This window comes from Sarcophilus harrisii, chromosome 3 (genome assembly GCF_902635505.1).
Source record: "Sarcophilus harrisii chromosome 3, mSarHar1.11, whole genome shotgun sequence".
Taxonomy (NCBI): domain Eukaryota; kingdom Metazoa; phylum Chordata; class Mammalia; order Dasyuromorphia; family Dasyuridae; genus Sarcophilus; species Sarcophilus harrisii.
The window spans coordinates 337,608,210-337,630,459 of NC_045428.1; the positions used below are offsets into that span (position 1 = coordinate 337,608,210).

The 22,250-nt window shown below is 33.5% G+C and overlaps 1 protein-coding gene across 3 annotated transcripts in view; it reads right to left on the reverse strand.

The window, feature by feature from the left end:
* The window catches only part of NCKAP5 (NCK associated protein 5), a 679,630-nt gene that overhangs the window by 502,024 nt on the left and 155,356 nt on the right, over positions 1-22,250 (reverse strand). For all 3 annotated transcript variants that reach the window (XM_031963671.1, XM_031963673.1, XM_031963674.1), the window contains exon 3: positions 4,344-4,477. In XM_031963671.1, the coding sequence (XP_031819531.1) occupies positions 4,344-4,477 (134 nt within the window). The remainder of the gene's footprint in view (positions 1-4,343; positions 4,478-22,250) is intronic.

The following is a 22,250-nucleotide window of genomic DNA, read 5'->3' on the forward strand; positions in this document are numbered from 1 at the left end:
AGTTTGAACTCCATTCAACTAATTATTAACATCTGAGGTCAATTAGTAACCACAAAGAAACTTTGCATACTTGTTTTGCACCGAATGCTTGTGTATAGAAATAAATCACCTTTAACATATCTAAGCAGCAAGTAAAATATTAACTCTACTACATTTGATATGTTGATCACTGATGTGATTTTTTTTCTGTATTTTTTTTATGCTATAATTTTTTTTTTGGTTGGCTCTGATTTATATCTAATATATTATTGGACACACTGATGGACAGAAATATATCAATTAATCAATTAATTATATATCAAGCAACATTTATTTGTCAGGCACCATGCTAGGCACTGAGGAAAGAAAATTAAAAATGAAATTGTTCCTGCCCTCAAGGAGATGGAGGGGCATCTCAGAATGGAGATGACACATCCACATATGAGAGTATAAGTAGCAGAGGAAAGGGATAAGAAGTGGAACTTTTACTTAAATATTCTTCCCCTATCAGTACAGAACTGCATATGCCTATATTAATGAAGGATTAAGTGATTTACCTAAGATAACACAGTAAGTGCATGTTGGTGTGATCTGAAAGCAGGGTTTGTTGCTCTTGAGCACAGCTCTTTAACAAATAAGGCAGTTATTGCCTTTCTAGTATATTTAGAATGTACACAAAACATGGAAGTTTTCTGAAGAAGGTGGTAGCAATTGGGATGAAGGAAACTTTGATATAGAACTTGGCACTTGAGTTGTACTTTGAATAAGGCAAGAGATTCTAAGAAGCAGAGAAGGGTTGTTATTATCATCAACCATGAAGATTACAATGACAAGCAGAAGTAGGATGACACAATCTTTGAATCAGCATAACATAGCTTTGAGTTCCAACCCTGATACATATTGATTGTATGAACCTAGACAAGTCAACTTAATGTAGGCAACTCTCAATGATTCTAACTTGTAGAGCAGTTGCAGATTTGCATTGATAGATGGTTTCCTCATAAAAGAACTATTTTTAGCTATGAAATATTGGGGTGTATCATTAATACATACATATTTGCACAAATATATATATATATATAATATATACATACACAAGGTATGTGTTTATATTTATAAAAACAGTATTCTACGATTCATCCCACCTGGATTTTTTATGATTCTCCTTGGTTCTAAAACATCTATAGATTTAGGTGGTATTAAGTTTGTATTAAATTATTTATTTTATTGGTATATAAATATCTTTGTAGAGCAATAAACCATGTGGGGACCAAGGATGCCCATCTTGAGGTTACTAGGAAAAATAATGAATGGCAACATGAATCAAAACAGAAAAGGTCTTTAAAATTGAGCTTGATCCACAGTCAAAGTTCAATATTTATTTGAGCTGTGCTCTCTCCCCACTCTAGATTCTCATTACCTTGAAGGAAGTATTCATGTGACTTCTATAGGTGACATACTTCCCATCCCAGATGGAAAGTACCTAGATTGGTCCCCAATTTAATTTTTTTATTATTTCAGATAATAAATTTTTTACACAACAATAACTTGGGCACATTCACCAACTGGTGAAGTTCCAAGGCATTTTTGTAGTTTGGGAGTCTCACTTCTACTAAATATCTCAGTGTGGATTATAACTTCATCAGAAGAGTCCCACTGTGATATGACAAAAATACAAATTTATGTTTCTGCTTAAAGTTTTCAATGGGATGGAAATAAGAACCATTAATGCAAATCAAGTTTGCATATCAGCTGCATATCTATGCTGTTTAAGTCTTCCTCTTTTCTAGCAGTATAAAGAATGACAGTTTTGTACATCTTGTCCCATGTATAGAAGTAGCTGCCCAACCTGGAAGACTTAAGAGGAGGGTAAAGTTCCTTTTGATCAGCCATATCCCATTTGGAAATTATTTTGCTAAGAGGACAATGAGATGGCACAGTGGATAGAGTTTCAATTCTAAAATCAGAAGGATCTGAGTTCAAGTGAACCCTCAGAAACTTATTAGCTCTGGACCCTGGACAAGTCACTTAACCACTACAGTATCTTTGCCAAGAAAACCCTGAATGGGGACTCAAAGAGTCACAAAATTAGACATTATTAATTGACTAATCAACAAAGATTTTATTTATAGGGACTCATATAACAGACTCAGTTCTCTGTTGAACAGGCATTGAAAACACTGCTATAAAAACTACTAAATATTTTTGAGAATGATGAAGTTTTTCGTTTGAACTTTTTTATACCAATAAAGTGTTGTTTATCTTCAAAGATCATTTCAAAGTTGTCTATTTCTGACAGAAATATACTACCTTCATATTTTGTGATCATGAGCCTTTTGTGAATGCTTTAATTATCATAGAAGGGTTGTTTAAATAAGCTTTACTAGAAATAGTCTAAAAATCTAAGATGAAAATGGGAAAGGGTATCAGAAATGGTTCACTGGCTATGCTCAAATTACTGTATAATTATCTAATCTGTTATATAATATTTTAAAAAATCTTTTATTGAATTACTCCAGTTTTCTGAATGTAATTGGCCTTGAACTTTCCACTTTAATGAAACTTTACATAAGAAAAATTACTACATTAAAAAAGTATTTTCAAGAACAGTATGTTCAACTAACAAATCTCTTTTTTCTTTCCTCTCCTAGGAAAAGCACAGTGTACCTTAAATCTTTGTGGAATTGGAACATGATTTGTAGCAGATGACCTGGTAGCATATAAAAATAATTTACTGTTATGTGTCTTAGGCCCTATAAATCAATAAAGGAACTATAGAGATATCTCAATTAGATAAGACTTGGCATGGTAAGACCTGCCCTTGTCTTGCCCATATTCTCAAAGTGACAACTATTTTGAAGAAATGCTTGGTTTGGAAATGCTCACATTATTTTAAGTTACTGACATAACATGATGAGTCCCATCAAACTCAGTGAAAAATAAAACATGGCCTTGTATAAATAATGGCCTGGGAGGGCTTTAGACATACATTTGTTAAAGTATTGATCTGTGCATTTCTATAATACCTCCCATTACCTTGGATATACCAAATGCATTGACAGCATGTTAAATTACTATATTGAGTACCATGACATAAACTAAACTTTGTAGCCTTGTTAATTACAACTAGCCCTTGAACCAAGCCAACTAAGGTACAACTTTTTGGCCTAAATGAAACCAAGGCTAAATAGTCTAAACTTGGATACTTGAACCTTTAGCTTCTTCTTAAATTGAATGGAAGGAGCTTCAAACATTCTGGAATAATATATCTTATCTTTGTTTTATCACCAGTGAAAGATAGCACTGCTCTGTTAATTTACAGTTGTCTTGTAAAATACTCAAAAAAGATCTGCATACATTGTCATTAAAAATGTTGTGTTGTCTAAGGCAAGTTTGCATACTCTTTTTGAGATGAGGTATGCAAGCAATATTTTGGAGGATAAGGAATATAGGATTTTGAATGACAAGTTTGGAGTTCAGATCCTGTTTCTAACATGTATTTTCATATGATATTTATTTTCATGGGACTTCCATATACTCATTATTAAAATGAGTAAATAATAGGTGTTATGGCATAGTAAGTACAGTTCTCTTCAAGTGATACTTAACCCAAAAGAGCTTGGATAACCTCTAAAGTCCTTTCCATTTCTTTATCCTATGAGTCCCTTTAGTCCATGATTTTCATATTGTCCTCTCCCAATGACATATCATTAAATATGGCAAGCCTAACATTTTTGATGACAAGAGAATGAAATGTAAAAGATAGTTGAATAACCAAAGTTCTTTCAAGTTAGTGTTATCCTTTATGAAAAGGCAATTCTCTTTTTTGTTCACTTCTCTCCAGAAATTAGCCTTCTATGCTTTTAAAATAATGTAACTCTCCAAACAGCAGGATCTATTTTTTTACATCTTGTCAGAAAGCATTAGCAATCTAGATTGTGATATCATGCTCAAATTGCTATCTTCATAGATACAATAGCATAAAGTTGTGTAGAACTTGCAGATTATCCAAACAAAAAGCATCAAATAACGCAAAGTTAATCAGCATCAGTGAGGTACCAGGCTCCATATCTGAGATATAACTTAAGATCTAGGTCAACAGTAATTGAGTGATACCAGAAAGATGTCCCTAAGTAGCCAAAACACAGAAGGGTAGGGAACAAAAAATTTGCCCCAGTAAGAAATGGCCTCAAATGAAATGAGAGTATATAACAATATATAGATATAGATATAAATGTTTGTAATTCAAATGTCCCATTTCATTGGAAACTCATAATGCTTCTTCTCCTCTCTCTCAAATTGGTCACCTTATAGACCAGACATACTGTGATATAATCTATCCAGTTTGTGCATGAAATATATACCTTGAAAATTGCTGCTGTAGGCCACGCATTTGAACTCTGCTTCGCTCAGACTCCAAAGTCATCTCCCGTAACTGTTTTTCACTTTGAAGTCTTAAGTGTCTCTCTTCCTCCAATTCAAGTATCAGCTTCTCATGCTGGAATGGGCACAAAACAAAGGGCTTTAAGTGAGGAAAAGTTTCTTGAGGCTTATGGTAAGATGATACATTATACAAATTATTGAACCACAACCATACATTAAATGTATCAATGATTTAAATGACATTTGTAAATGGTTTAGAACTGAGTGGCATTTAGATCCTTCTAGAAGTGTATCTAGATGGACAGCTTTAGTTCTCTGGCAGTATCTTATAAAATATGAAAAGAATTCCCACTCAATTTTGCCTATGAAAGATTCATGGAACCACATAGACAAGTATTACAGAGAAGAAGTATTCTTATTTATGTGTCATGATATGTACCGGGGAGTACTGAATCAAATATTTGAGAACATGAAAAAGTATCTGATTCAGCAAAAACACTGTCTAGATTAAAATCTGGAGAGCGAAATTTGCCAATGATTTCATAATATTGATACATGGATTAGCATGCAAGATTATTGCAAAAAATTTATTGAATGTGGCCATGAGTTTTTAAGCTCATTCAGCATTTCTACTTTTAAAAAGGAAAATTATTCATTATTACATATAGACTAGTCAATTCAGCTGGCTAGTCTACAATGCTAATGAAGTATGAGTCCTAGATTAAATCTTTCTAAGGTCCATTAAGGTTAATACAGAGGATATAATGAATTACATAACCACACATTATGCAAGCAAGCCTATCTTTCTGTCTCATCCTGCAGAAGAGTTCTAGGGGTTACAAGAGGAATTAGGAAAAGCATGAATGATTCAACTTAAATCTATTCATACAAAAAAAAAAAAAAAACCCAGCATACTCTTTTTCTACTTTAAATGGTGAATTAGTAATGTCACCTTCCTTTGTGAAGGGCAGCGAATTGCTATCATTTTGAGTTTTAGCAAGTGAAGCAGTCCTGTTTCCTATTATGTAGAACACCTAACTATGATGAACTGACATTTGAAATGTCAGAGGGGAAAAAAAAGGAAAAACAAAGAGATCAGAAAACACATTGAGTTATCTATCATGGGGTAACTCACATCAACTAGATCCATAGACTTTCAGGATGCAAGATCAATAGGCAAATTCTCCTCTCTCTACATCTTGGAAAAATGGTGTCCTAAGAGCTAGTTAAGTAATACTTGAATATCTTGATAATAAAAAGAACAATGGACTTAGATTAGAAGTTTTATTTCTGATATTGGCTGTTTATCTATATATATCTTAGTTTCTTCATGTAAAAAGAAAATACTATTTGCACTATCTTAAAAGATTGTTGTTGAAAAAAGGCACTTAAATCACTACACATCATATCCCAAAAGACTTAGTATAGTTTTAAGCTACCAATTCTCATTATAGTTAATAAACTTGAACTAAAACTAAGACTTTTGCAACACAGTGTATATTGTAATTATTTTCTCAGATGACTATCGCTTTATTTTTTTTTAACATGACACTTGGGCATTCCCACTTGTTTACCACATTTCTCCCGTTTGGCATGCCCTCTCTTATCCAAATCCTTTAAGAGTCAGCACAAATACTACTTCTTTCATGAGTCCTCTCTTATAGCTGGAAGTGATTTTTCTTTCCTCTGTTTCCTACTAACACTTTCTATTTATAATAATTTTCAGTGACACCTGATTTACTACTCCAAGTATCGTTTTTTAAGCTTTGTCTTATCTTCATGAAGTAGATCACAAGTTTTTGACAACCCATGTTCCCCACTTCCTTCTATTACCTAGGTTACTCTGCACAGGACTTTATATATAGTGGAGGTTCAAAATATATTTGTGAATCTCACTCAATTCTGGAGACAATCTTTTTCTAACCCAGACCTCCTATCCATACCATCATTCTTCAAATGCAGTAGCACCTTCTCACATTTCACTACTTCTATAATAAACAGAATTAGTAAGTCACATTTATATCCTGCTTTTTATGAGTTTGGGTTTAATAAAAAGTTTGGAAAAGAGAGTTATAAGAAAGAAAGAATGGAAATTTTAAAGAAATCAAATAGCTAATCTGTATATTTCAATTTTTAATATTGCCCTGCTCTATTCCCATCAGTCTAGCCAATGAGGTTTTTGGTACACACACGGACATACTCAATGGAATTTGGAAATGAATAATTTTTGCTGGCTTTTATATGGCTATACTGGCACAGGTAGCAAAAGACAGATAATCAAACAAGTCAAATACAAATCCTATGAATGATGGAGAATCCAGCACCAGAAATAATATTGACTTTTTTTGATAGTAAAAGATAACATATAGATTTACTCAGCAAGTAAAATACAAAAACACTCCCTTCCAAATGGATACAAATTTTAAAATTACGAACACTCTTCCATAGGAAAGTGCTTTCTATTCAATTATCTAATAACAATTCAAAAGATACAAATATTACCAACTACACCAGTGCACACTGAGGATAATAAAGTTTGTAGAGATCATGAAGACCAAGACAATTTATTAGACAGGTTCACTAAAAATTTTAGCTTATTTATTGTCATCTTTATAGTTAGCTGATAATTCATACAATCATTTAATCTTTCTATGTTCTAGTGTGTTTTTTTTTCAAAATATAAGTCATGACTTAAAACCCCAAATGATATACTAATTGCTTCACCAAAATAGTATTAGCCAAAAAAAGGCAGCCAAAATCTGAATAACTGCAATGAGTGATTTGGTTTCTAGGGAACAGATAATAAAGCACATTTCTCCATTTTTAGTAGACAGAGAGACTATGGAAATATAATGTTACATATACTGTCAGACACTGTCAATTTGTTTAAATTCTCTTCTTTGCTGACATGAAGAATTGAGAGGAATGCCATATCAAGAAATGACTTGTATTAAAAACAAAAACTATCACCCAATCAGCAATTATTAAGACATTTAATAATAACAAGGGACTTACTATTAAGTACTGTAGAGTTAAAGAAAGCAGAAAAAGAGTCAATTGAGGAGACAACAAGAATACATATGGATATATACATGTAGCAATAATTTTAATGGTGTTTGCAGAAATCATATCATGATATAAAACTTTTTCCCTACCCTATCTAGAATCTTATCAAGAGACACAGAGAGAGACACAGACACACACAGACACACACAGACACACAGACACACACAGAGAGAGAAAGAGAGGGGGGGGGGGGAGGGAGAGGGAGGGAGGGAGAGGGAGGAAGGAAGGGAGGGAAAGGGAGAGAGGAAAAAGAACAGAGATAGGGATGGAGAAAGAGAGAATATATACATAATTATAGATGTACAATATTAGTTCATAAACACAATATTCCAGAGAGAAAAGTAAAGTCCATCATGCAGACCTGGGTTGCATATTTGAAAAGGTTATATTTCTTTCATGACCTCTTGATATGTAAAACAATTGGGCTAAAAGGGATATTCGGAAGTCATCTAGTATAGCCTTAAAATAAATAAAACCTTAAAATGACTCATTTGACTACCACATTCCCTCACCATATTTTCATCAAGATTATAATTTATCATTCTGCTTCAATTATCTTTTTCCTTTTGGTTTCCTATATCACTAGGCTATATGTATTGGCATTGTCCTATAGAGATTGTTTGCAAAAAGAATTCATCATAATTATAAAGTTAATTTAGGTTAACTTATTGTGTCATTTGTAAGCAGTTACTCCCACTTTTACAAATGAATTACAAATGGTTTGAGGTGTTTTTTGGCCAAAAGTCCTTTGCCACTGGATATATCCCATTCTATATTATTAAAATATGCATATATTATTGGTGGCTTCTGTCTAATGTCAGTAATTTCCCAGTATTCATTTTCATGCCAAAATAATTTTCTTTAAGTAAAGATCTGACTATTTTACTATCATATTCAACTAATTCCCATGATTTATCATTGTCTCTAGGATAAAATGTATTTTCTTTTATTTAGTTTTACAAAGACCTACCTATTTTTTTAGACTCATTAGATATTAATTTCTTCCTAACACTTCAAATCTAACCAAATTGGCCTTTTCTGTGTTCCTTACATGCAATACTCCAGTTTTCATCTCTGTCTCTTTGTATTGACAAATCCACATCTTTGAAATGCATTCCATTCTTATCTCTGCTTACCAAATCCCCCCTTCCCTTAAAGATTCTGCAAAAGACATTCTGTTTGAACACTAAACTTCTAGTACCCTCCTTCAAAACTTCCTTATTTTTAACAACTTTGTATATTTTTCTATTTCTTTACCATATATTTATTCTAAATAATCAATAAATAAAATTCATTAAGCATTTACTATGTAACACTATGCTAAGAATTAGAGATGCAAAAGAAAAGCAAAAGACAACTCCTCTCAAGGAACTCCTAATTTAATAATTAGGAGATAAGACACAAACAAGCTCTTTAGAAATAAATTGGAAATAATCAATGGAAGATGTAATTAAGAGATATGAATACATACTCACACATATTTCTATTTATTTGTCTCCTCCACAGCAATACAAGCCAATTTAGAGTAGGAATTGCTATTATTCTTTGTCCCTTTTTATCCCTGCACTTAGTAGATGCTTTAGAAAAACTTAATTAATTGATTTAATCTTGACCTAAACCCTTCCCTTGTATAAAAAAAAAAGTTAGGTAAAACTAATTAAGCAATCATACATATGTAATATGTATATGTAATATCTTATCCTTAGTCTTATCCTTCTCTATTTTAAAAAGTATGATTGACAATTTTCCAATGCCTTGATTTTTCACTGATTTTCTCTCTCATGATTTCACAATACCTTAAAAGACCTGTGATTTTACTGGTGAAAACATCTGTAAATTATAAATTACCAGTACCTTAGCATCACTGCTATAACCTTGATGATTTTGGTAATAATCAGTGAAAACATTTGTAATTTTATATTAACTGTATTTGAATGTTTATTTATAAATTATATACATGTAATATTTTCCTTTTAAATAGTATTTAATTTTTCCAATTGTAATGTCCAGGCTAGCTTTCTGGAGAGACTTCAGACCAGCCTTGATCTCAGCAGAATAATAACCATGAGAATAGTCAAGGATAAAGTCCAAAGTCTTTATTATCTCCTTCAGTTTCCCAATCTGAGTCAGCAATCTCAGTCAGTCAGCCAGTCAGCAGTCTGCACATCTCAATGTAATGCCTGCTTTCTAGAGCCCTCAAGTTGAGTTGACAAAAATACAATTGCTTTCTAGAGCCCCACACTGGGGTGGATTAAAATATAGTGTCCAAATTAGCACTCTGGAAGATCTCGGGACCAGCCCAAGTCCTTGGTCTTTGTGGAGAAGTGATGAAAGCAGGAGAGGCACCATGAGGCTGGTCAAGTCTTTTCTTCTGTGGCTGAGTTTGTCCCCAGTTTATATTCTTTATTACAATTAATTAATTCATCATACTGAGTATAAGGCAATAATTATATCATAAGGAACCATTATTTGTTATAAGATTAAATCAATCATATTGAACTAGAGAACTATTAATTACCATGCTAAACTAGATAGCCATTGTCTTATCATTTCCACTGAGTTAACACCTTGTTGTAAGAATCCTTGCTTCAAGTATATTTCTCCAGAGTTCTGGCCCATTACATCCAATTCCATGTAAAGACAATTTTAACATTAATATTTTTGTAAAATTTTGAGTTATAAATTTTCTCCCTCTTCCTCCCTCCCTAAAATAGTAAACAATTTGAAAAAAAATTATATATGTGTAGTCTACATGCATTGTTTAGTAATAATTACATATCATAAAACTTAAAATTTTAAATGAGGTGAAGATGAAATTATATTTTGTTCTTGAATAAATAGGTAATCACAAACATTTATTAAAAAAGAGACTGATGTAATCAGACTGAATTTGAGAAAAATCATAATGACAACTGCATAGAATGTAGATCAGAGAAGAGAGAAAGGAAAAAGACAGTTCAATTAGAAGCCTAATGAAATAGTCCATGAAGGTGATAAGAGTCTGAACTAAGGTGGTGGTTGCAGTAATAAGTAGAAATAGAGAGATCAAGGAGAGATATAAAAAGGTAGAAATAATTTGTGTCCACTGATTGGATATAGGGTAAGAGAGAATGAGCACTAGATAAAGGTGACCGAAGTTTTGAACATGAATGACTAAACAATGCTGGTACTTCAACAGTAATGGAAAATTTGGAAGAGAGACAGCAGAATCTCTATTGTGAAATCTATCATCTATTTCAGTCCATGCATGTGTGCTCTTCTTTGTTCTATTCGAAAAGAAAAGAAGTCAAGCAGGGATTTTCTAACTGGACACAGCCTTAAATAGAAAAATTCCATAAACAAACAAATCAACTGAACAAGAGAGGATGTAATGGGCTGAGGCTTGAGTTGATGCACTGAGGTCCCAAGCACGTGGGGCTAAATAATAATTGGACTATACTCTATTAATATACATGCTTGGATAAAGAATGGCCCCCACCCACTCTCTGTGCAAGTCCTGATGTGTTGTATAGGAAATGACGATTTTGGTGGGTGGAGGCAGAGAGACAGGAAGAGAAGCTGGGAGAGATTGGGCCTGGGTTCTATGCTCCTAGCTGCTGGACTTGTGGCTGTTGGTCTAGCTAGCTTCTTGACTCAGCTGCACACATTGCTATTGCCCATTCTCTTCCACCTCTGATCTTTCTTCACTGAGAATAAAGATTGACGATTTTCCCCTAACCTGAATTCCTGACTCCGTCTGATTTTAAAATACGCGGTCTTCACAAGAAGAACCTTTCAATTTGCTGCAATCTGTAGGCAGTGTTCCTTAGAAACACATTTACATTTAATCACTCTTTGTTTATTGACTACTTTCAAACTCCCTATAAATAAATCCATGTTTCCTCCATCATTGAAAACTTCTCACTTGATCTACCATATTACTGCATACTTTTACCATCAAATTCTTTGAAAGGGTCTACAACCAATGTTTCCATTTTCAATCCTCTCAGTAATTCTTAACTCAGTATGGTCTGATTTCTGACCTCATCATTTGACCAAAACTATTTTCTCCAACATTATTAATTAACAACCTCTTAATAGTCAAATCTAATTTCTTTTCTCAATTGTCTACAGCCTTTGGTATTGTTGATCACCCTCTTCTTTCTTATTCATACTCTCCTCTCTAGGTCTTCATAAAATGACTCTCTTCTAGATGTCCTCCTAACTCTTTTGATTCTTCCTTCTTAGTTGTCTTTGCTAAATCTTCGTTCATGTCCTAACTGCTACCTTGTGTGACTCCCAAGGCTCCATCCTGATTCCTCTTATTATCTCTCTTCTTGATGATTTCATCAGTTCTGATGGATTTGATGACTGTTTCTATGATTAATAATATAATTCTATGCTGATAATTCTCAAATCTACTTATCCAGCTCTAATAGCTCTCCTAATCTCCAAAATTTTATCTCCAGCTGTCTCTTAGACATCTCAAACTGGATGTCCCCTAGAAATTTAAATTCAACATGTCCAAAATTAACTTTCTCCTCAAACTATTCCCCCTTCCCAAATTCCCTGTTAATGTCAAGGACACCACTTTCTTTCCAGAAAGATGACATCCTAGATTCTCATTCTTTTGCAATTTCTTCCATATTAAATATTTACAAAGCCTTTTAATTTTACCTTTGTAATATCTTCTGTATGTCCCCTTCTCTCCTCTAATGTTCCTCTATCCACCCTTATACAAGCTTTTATCACCTCATCTCTAGACTACTTCATTAGCCTTTTGTTTGGTCCTCTTGTCTTAAGTATTTTTCCCACTCTAGTCCATCCTCAACACAGCTGTCAAATGAGTTTTCTTAAAGCACAGATTTGAGCAAGTCAGTCATCTTTTCTATTCAATAAACTCCCTAATACTTCCAGTATCAAAAAAAAAAAAATTCTCTATTTTGCATTCAAAACACATCAAAATCTTCCTATCTTTCCTCAAACTTCTTCCTATCTTTCTGTGTTAAACTTTACTTAACTTCTATAAACTCTTTGATCCAATGACACTGGCCTTGCTATTCTTCATACATTAACAACCCATTTCCTAACTCTGGGAATTTCAATGGCTATTCTCCATACCCAGAATGCTCTTTCTCTTCAACTCCATCCATAGCTTCCCCAATCTCTTTCAAGTCTCAGCTAAAATTTCACCTTTGACAGAATCTTTCATGCCCCTTTAAAATATCAGTTTCTTCCCTCTTTTAATGATCTCCAACTTATTCTATATATAGCTTATTTGTACATAGTTATCTGTACCTTGTCTCTCCCTTAGATGATGAGGCCTTTGAAGGACAGGGTCTTTTTTTTTTAAACTTTATCTCTCCAGCATTTAACCCAGTGCCTGGCACATTATAGGAATATACATATATACATATACATAATAGGATATGTATATACATGTATATACCCATCCCACCATTTCACAAAGAGTTCTGCTTGAGAGGAGTGTTGGGGGACTGGAATAATCCAGCTCATAGTCACATATTTATTTTCAGTGATTTTAAAGTTAAGAGAGCAAATATCTTATAAGGTTTCATTAAGCCAACATATCATAAAAATTTTTCTTTAACAATTATTGCACATTGGATAAAATATTGTATAGCCATACTTTAAAGAAGCAGACAAATTGTCATTTTAACAGATTGGATTTCAAAGTACATACTTTAATGCAAGAATAGGCAGACTAATTTAGTCATAAATGTGGCCTATATCACATATATCACAGTATAGGCATTGAAAAGGCCATTATTTTTTATTTCCACCACCATTTGACTTTATTTTAAGTGGATAGCTCTACATACTCTGCACCGAAGGCTAATTGAAAGTCTCCAAAGCATTAATATGTTATTTTGTAATGCAATGGGTATACTGACTTACCTCCAACCCAGGTTTTAATTGTATTGGATTGTTCTGAAAGAATCACTGTGAGATAGCATTGGGCAAGCCAATTAAAAAATGACCAAGCAACTTAGTCAGGCATGCAGTACTTAGTTTCCCCCTTGTAAAAGCTCAGACTCTGTCTCAAGTGCCCATAGATTAAAAAAAACTGCACATCATAATGTTAACAATATTTCATGCCTGTTTTGCAAATACAGTAAATGTGACAGATTTGTAGCCTGACATTATTTTGATGTGTCTTGTAGCTGATTTTAGAACTTGAGAGATATATGCAAAAATTGAAAAGAGGAATTCCCCAGGTGGTTCTGACACAAAATCACAAAAGTTTCTAAATGTTAAGTCAATAAGTAGATATGATTATTTGTTCTGATATTGCCAGTATAAATCTCATTGAATAATAATTTATAACAAATAAAATGCAGGAAAATGAATGTGTGAGTATTCCAAATGGAGGAAAAAGGCTCTTAAAGACAGTAATAAATAAGCAAGTGTCATGAGGGAAAGGCTACATAAGATTAAAAAAACACTTCTATAGACTAGTGCAGAGTACAAACATTTGTGGAGAATATACTGATTCCCTGAAACAACTATCATATAAGTATATGTAATGGGGATTTTTGAGAAGGTGAACAGATCAATATTATATTTAATTTAATGTTGTAGAAATAAAACAAACTAGTAGGATCTGATTAGTATTTTAGTATTTTTCCATCTCTGTTGATTCAAAATAAATTATTAATTGATATTCTTAAATCTCAATTTTGGATAATAACTACTCTCAAGACCTAGTTTACAATGAAGTGCTCAAGTAAATATATTCAGACTTAGGACAAGCATATTATTTCTCACACAGACCAGAATTGTGCCCTCCAAAAGGCAACACATTTCATTCTTTCAGAGACCTACAAACTAAGCACATATCAACAGCAATCTTCAATTGCAATTTTCATAATTATTTTTCTTCTAAAAAGAACTATATATTTTATATCCATTTTATAGCAAATCAGTATCTAAGCTATCCCTGCTAATTGCAATCTCATTTAAATTTTTAAGTAGAAATTTCATCATTTTCCTCTTAATGAAGGCTATCTGTAATAATTTTCTTATTAGTTATGAAAGATTGGACTGTACTGGAAACAAAGAATCACATAGGGTCTTCTGGAGTTGATAAAAATAAGTCAATGTTGTAGGCCACAACAGAAGAATACAAATCAGGATCAAGATTGGAGTCTAGAGACAACTATGTGTGTCTCAGCAGTACTGATAACATCATCCACAAGGAGCAAAGCTGTTATTGAAACAAACAAACAAAAAAAAGTGTAGCATACTTGAAAACATAGAAAGAAAAAAGAAAGAAGCAAAATGTGGAAAAAATAAATTGGGAGAGAGAAGTGTACAAAATCAGATAACTATAAAAGGACAAACAGACACTCTCAGTATATATGCAAACCTTGAAAATGAATGCTGGAATACAAGAAAGGTATATTGGTGACTTACTTTCTCCTATATAGTGATTTTCCTTATGAAAAGATTATGTATATATTTATTACTTAGTCAAGGAAGGCAGATATGAGTTTTATGGGATAAATATTTTAGGGTAGATTGTGCAGAAGAGCGTGACAGAATTTGAGGGATTGATATGGATTGTAAAGGCATGTTCAGAAGAAACATAATAGGCTTCCTGGGTTCTTAACAAGAAAGGAAGGAAGAAGGGATGCATTGTTTATTAGTAGCCAATGACTAGGGTTATTTATTTACCAGAGAAAAAGAAAAACACTATTATGACACCTTAGAGATTCAGGAATATAAATTTAAAAATCAAAGACCAGGTATAGTAGAATAACACACTTTGCAACTGGAAAAGGCAGAGAGGTGAGTGCTATAGTATACCAAATCTGTTTTTCACACACATTAATTGAAGGTTTTCATTATCACCTTTTATTAAATGCCTACTTTGCATAGTGGAAAGAACACAAAGAATCAAGAGGCTTGGCTCACAACAAACCAATAACTAGCTAAATGACTTTGAACAGATATAAGAATGACAGATTGCATTTGCATAGCTTGGTTTTTTAAAGATTTGTAACTTAAAATAACTATCCCATTTGAAATATTTTAAAATTATTGTCTCTTGTTTCTTTCATATCATCAACACTTCCCCATTGCCAGAGAACCATCCCATTTAGCAAAACAAACAAAAAACCCCAACTTAGTCTTTTTAGATATTTAACTTTATCTGCTTTAGGCAACTGTTCTAAGTAACTTTCTTACCTTAACCCTTAAATCATGACACCTCATTTGTCACCCACTTCCCTAGTTTTAAAGTTTTGTTTAGCTTATTAATTCCTTTTTTCTTCCTTTTTTTCTAGCTATGCACTTTTCTTATTTCTCTCATTAAATATTGAAGGAAACGCCTTTCTTTTCTCCCTTTCAAGTTTAATTTCATTTTCTGTTTTTAAAAAATATGTTTCATTCTCTCATTATTTTCCTTCCCTTTCTGCTATTTTAGACTTTTATAATTTAATTCATGGCCCTTATATTTATATATATAAAACATCTTTAGTGTCAGTATTCGTCATGAAATATAAGCTTCTAAATTCCTTATTTTGATTTCTTCTTCTTTTAATGGATTTCAATGTTATCAGCCTGAGGATTTTATACCATTTTCTCCATTTTCTGTTGTGTCTCTTAAAAATATCAGTTGCTATAGGAGTTAGAGATAGTAAAAATATTATCCCATGGTAGGAGTTTTCTTATGTCCATGATTTCATTATTATCCCCATGACATTTCCCATTTCCCATGAAATCTCCTCTCTGGGTTCAGGTCTATGCACTCTAGTAGGTGTCACTTATACCAGGAGTTCCTTTTCCCTCATTGTTTTTCCCTGACACCAGATTCTCACCACTGAAATTAGATCTCTCTTTCCTGCTTTTATCCATTTACCCATTTACCCATAATTGTTCCTCCTAAGAAATTATAAATATTATGTGCCTTTCATTATTAACCTTTGACCTGACATGAGTCATATATTTGCCTCTATTTTTTTACTCTTCTCTCCCCTTTTTTGCATCCTCCAATTCTGTCCCCACAAAAATACATTGATTCACCTGTGAGCTAAGTGTTGTGATGTTTAGTCCACAATTTTTCAAGCCTGCTTCTGTACCATCACTCCTATTTAATTTCTATTTTCACCCTTGTCTCCTTGTATACTCATTTTTCATGTAAATAAGAGATCATTTTATGATATTGTTATTTCATTACTTAATTAAATCAATAAGTAACTTTCTCTTTCTAGTTTATTCTTTTTCCTTTTTGGAGGTGAAATGTTGGGGTACAGAGGTGCTGAACTATTAAAGATATTAGTGTGTGGAATAGAGAGATAAGGTGAAGAACTTACAGGAATGTATGAATTCTTTTTCTGTATTTTTTTTCATTATTTCTGTGTTTCCCCTATGACCTGTATATATGTGCAGGCTCATATGTACTTGAGCCTTGGTTAGCTATAAACATATTTACTTAACATGAGCTGATGACATTTATCAGTATTTGACATTTATCTATATTTAATCTATTAGCTTGACCACTATCTGCTTGATTAAGCCTGAAGGCCTGATTTTCTGTTTCCTAGAAATTAGGAGATTTTGGGGAAACAGAAACCTTCCATTCTAATCTCTCTGAATAGCAACAACCAATTAGATGCCTCCTCCTCCCCTTCTCAATGTTCTCTTCCTTATAATGTAATCTCTTGTATAAAAGCTATGTTACTATTTCTCTATCCCTCCTACCACTAGCTTTCTCTTTCTTATCTTGTGAGGGGAACGGCTCATCCTCCAGAGGTTTTTAATAAACAACTTTTCTGCTTTCTACTGAATGATCTCTGAGTGGTCATTTTGGATAAGGGTCTTCTACATCCCTCACATTAGGGTTTCAGGACTCCCTGTATAGGCCATCAGAATGCTAGGGTTTAGCCACCAAATATTGAAGAGAGTGCGTGTGTGACCCCAAAAGCAAATTGGGGTTATGCACCATGTTGTAAGGTATCTCAAAAGATTTTGTAGACTTAGACTTTCTCCAAATCAAAGGGCAAAGATTTTATTATGTTGTTAAGAGCTAGCTAAATCCAGAAGAGTTTTTATCAAAGAAAGGGAATTTTAATATTTGGCTAGAGGAAAGACAAGTTCCCTGGTAGAATTCACAATTAACCAGGGGGAAGATACCATTAAGGAGAGAGATGCCATAAAGTGGGATTATATCAGTCCCTAATCCTAAAAAGGATTTAGGGTCTAAATAGGCACTGGAAGGGATTTACAATACCAATAAATCTTTTATTGGGGAAATATTACCTGAGTTGACATTATAACTTATCTTTCTGATTGTGTATAATAACTGTGAGGTTATATTGATTTTGTTGATGCAAAATGCAATAAATATTTGCAACAAGAACCAACAGGTCTACCTAGAAACAAAAGGCCTAGATAAGCCTGTCAGTGCTCCTCTCTGCTTGCCTCAAAAGTGTAGCTAGGTTTCCAGATTGTTGAATGTAAATCAGGTTCTCTCTTGATGCTACTTGCTGCTATCTTGCTCCAATCAAAGATCTGGATTCTACCCTCATCAAAAGGAAAGAGTAATTTATTTCATTGTTGTTACTTGGTTTGTTAATCTTAACTACTCTGTGTCTTAGAATTTGTAGTGAGTTTAGATTTTTTTTTCTGAATTTATTAATTCTTTCATTTGTATCTTTGTTTCTATGTTCATAAAATCTAAACAATTTTCTTGTACTATTTCTTACATTATGGAGTTCTAGTCTTTTTGACTTGTTTGACTCTTCTGAGAGATTTACAATTCTTAAGATGCTTCTATATATCCTGTCCTCAAGATCAATATGTTTTGCCTCTTTTGGGATAATCTTTTCTTTTAACACTATTGCTTTTTTGTTTCTCTTCTTCCAAATTGTCTTTCACTTTTATGTATTTGCATTCCAAATCAATTGTTTTCTATTTTGTTCCTTGAATTCACTTTCCCACTATGGATTCAAGTTGCTGTTTTTCTATTCTGCTCATTATTTCTGATCATAAATTCTGCTTCTACCATTCTTATTTTTCTCTTAAATGTCTGAGGAATTGTAGTTCCATTTTCTCTTGGGAAGCCACAAGGTCATCTCCCTCCTTAGATATGGATTCATTTTCCTTGATCTTCCAATATATATTTAGAGATGTCTGAGTTTTTTATTTTTTAGATCTTTTGAAGTCTATATTACCTTCTATAATTGACACCATCACAGTCATCTACTTGTATTCAAAATAGTTAATAAAATTTTCTTCTTCCTGAGATTTTGGCAATTCACCACATTACTGTATTTTAAAATTTCTGAATCATTCCTATTTGATAGCAGTTTTTGGTTGCTAAAACTCAGTTACTATGATCTCCTCCAAAGTCCCAAATATTCACTTTTTTATTGGCTTCAGACTCTGTTCCATTTGACATCTGGAAAATAAAGAGAACACAGATATGTGCCACTTCCCTTTACTTCAGGACTGGTGGAATTTACATACACATACACACACACACACACACATACACACACATATTGGTACTGTGTCTCGGTTCTCTCTATTCATTAAGTCCTAAACTCATTCTGTGAAGCAAAACAAACATAACTGTAAAAATTTAGACAAGCATATCCATAATAAAAATCATAGCTATCACTTGCATAGCACTTTAACATTTAAAAATAATTTTATGTTATCTCATCTGCATCCCTAAAGTAGATGATATAAAGGTCCTGGGTGGCTAGATGGGCATTCACAGACAGCTTGAATTACTAGAATGCAATCTAGGAGCCTAGCTACTGGCTGAGGCAAACAAGGAGGAACATTTATGGGACCATCTCAGTCTTAAGTGGGCCTTTTGTTAAGCAGCCCTTTTGTTCTAGTGTACTTTTATTATAGCCATACCTCAGATAGCTCTGGTAGAATTCTTAGCTAAATTCTTTGCATTGACAAACCATCATAACTCCACAGTTGTTGTATCCAAATAGAAAGTCAAGTTATAATGTCAAACCCCCAAGAGATCATATAAAAGACCTACTCTACTATAATTCCCTTGCTTACTCCTTTTTAAGATTAGCCCACTAATCAATGGTATAATCTCCCATCTGTTATACCTTAATAGAGTCTTCCTCCTTAATGGTATCTTCTTTTTGGTTACTGCTAGGGAACTTGTCTTCCCCCTTATTAATTGCTAAAACCCCTTTTCTTGCTAAAAACAAACAAACAAAAAAATTTCTGGGTTTAGTGATGCAAATTGTGTCCCCTTTTAAACTTTAGGAGGGGGGGCTGAAACTGCATCCCCCTTTGAGGAGAATTCCTGAGTCTCAAACCCTGGGAGGGGCCATATTCATTCATGATAAGTAATCTCATTTAATTGGAGATCTTGGCCAGGGCCAGTAATCACCACCCTCTATTGAATTGGAGATTAATCCCTGGAATTGCTCCCAGATGGGGGGGAGGGGAAGGGGGAGCGTGCTGGGAGGGAAGGGCCTGGGCAAACCCAGATAAATCCTCAGAAGGCTAATAAAAGACAACTCTGAACCCCAAATCTTTGGTAAGTCCTAACAGGATTTTGCCCATTTGTTAAGGGACAGGTCGATTCTCCTAGAGCTTCCACAGATGTGAATCATAATATCTGAAGGAGTTGCAGGGCAGCCTTTGCTGACACAGGTGTTGCAGACTGGGAATGAGATAAACTGAAGGCAGAGGTAAGAGGAGAGAGGTCAGACAAGGCAATGCCCTCTCATTCAAAGAGGTCAGACAAGGCAACGACCTCTCACTCAGAGAGGTCAGAGAACAGCAACTGCCTCTCAGTCTCCTTGTATCATCCTTTCCCAAGAGGAGATCCATTCTATAGGTTTGGGTTGGATCTCCAGCAGCCACTGTCAGGTAGCTCCCATGTATTCCACACCCATTGATGAAGATATATTTTCTTCTCTGTTAACCCACCTTTGCCAAATTCCAAATCAGGAGCTATTTGCCTTTCTGGACTTGGCCCACTGATGAACATATTTTTGTCTCGGTGTAAACGCACATTTGTTAATCTCTAAACAAGATCCTGCCCACTAAGAAAGCTGTCTTCTTAAGTATAAATAAATCCCCTTTTGCCAAGAATTTCGGGTTTACAAATTCTTTCTCAAGGAATTTGTGACATGGATCAGAGGGGATCTCTTACTCTCTATTCTCAAACCTCATCATTTGTTTGCTATTAGTAGGAAAATACAATCTTTGCTTCTTGATTTGAAGGTCTAAACCTACAAATTCTTTTACTGACCTATAATCCTAATATACTTTTGGGATATCACCCCTCAATCTATCATTTTGGTGGTCAATCCCATCATTTTAGCAATCATGTATAGGGAGAGTCTGACTGTAGTGAGATTACAATAATATTATTGTATTAATTACAATACAATTGTAATTGTATTACTTCAATAATATTATTATTCCCATGTTACATAGGAGGAGATAGAGGCTAAGAGGTTAAGTTACTTGTCCAAGGTGCCAGCTAAAATAGCTGTTAGAATTTGAAAACAATTCTTATTATCTCTAAGTTAAATGTTCTTCAAATTATGCCAAAAGTCACACAAAACTATCTTGATAATGTCTATACTTAACTAGACTAGAAAAGCTGGAGATAAATTACTGTGGAAGTTTAAATAGAGATTATTTTGAGAATAGCATTAATTGCTGTTATATTCCACCCTGATACTGTATATTTTTGAAGAGGTCTATTCATAGCATTCCTTGGTCCCCTGATTCTTTGTCATCAGCAAGATTATAGAGAAAATTGTCTTCCAAGCACTAATATTATTCCATCCTGGAGAAACTGATAGGTTAAGTATTTTTTACTTAGTTATTGTCTTGACTGCATTTACATTGCCAAAATGAACTGAGAATCTTAATTGTAATATGATCAATGTAAACAGCTAAACTGTTTAATTTTACACCAAGCCTTCTCCTTAACTCTAACCTTTCCAATGAACTATAGGAGTAATAAAAAGAGCTCATTTTATTTACCAAGTGTAGTTATAGTTTCATTTGATGAGCCAGGGGGTACTTTTACAAGAAATCAATGACTCATCCCTTTCCCTTGGTCACAGATTCTTCTCTGGTGTCATGTTAATTGATCACAATTAACAGTAGCTATTAATTATTCTATCCCCTAGAGGATGTTTGGAAGTCAATTTAATTAAGTATCTTCCCACTTGATTGAAATCTTATCAATAGGTTTTTCACTACTGAGATAGATTTTAAACTGAGAGAAGAGACTGACTTCCCATTTCTATTTTACTTTAGATAAGTTCCATTTCCCTGCTTATGAACAAGAGTATCCCACTCCATGAACACTTTTCATCTTTAGCAGCAGTCCTCCCTTTCCTTTTTCTGTACTCTTTTTTTTCCCTCCTTCCTTATCTACCAAATGACAGAGTTGGGGGATATTTTTACAGGTAAGAAATTACAGGGAAAGAACCTACTTTTCTTATATTAATTCAAATCTTGAAATGCTTTATTTCCTCCATTCTTTTCTTCTATAGTCAATCACAATCTGGGTATATATCCAGATAGATAGATAGATAGATAAATGATTGTTATGCGGAACCCAAAAGGTATTAAAGGTATTAAAAAAACTGATATAAAAAACAACCGTAACAAACCAAGTTGAATTACGCTCAGGATGTGGGATATGAATGTTAACCACTTACACATACATTGTTTATGTCAAGTGTTTCTATCATAAATTATCCAAATTACTTTGTATTCCATCATAGTTTGGGGTAAGATTTAGCACCTACAAATCTAGTCCTACTTGATGACTTTGAGTCTGATCATAATTCAAAGAACTTCTACTA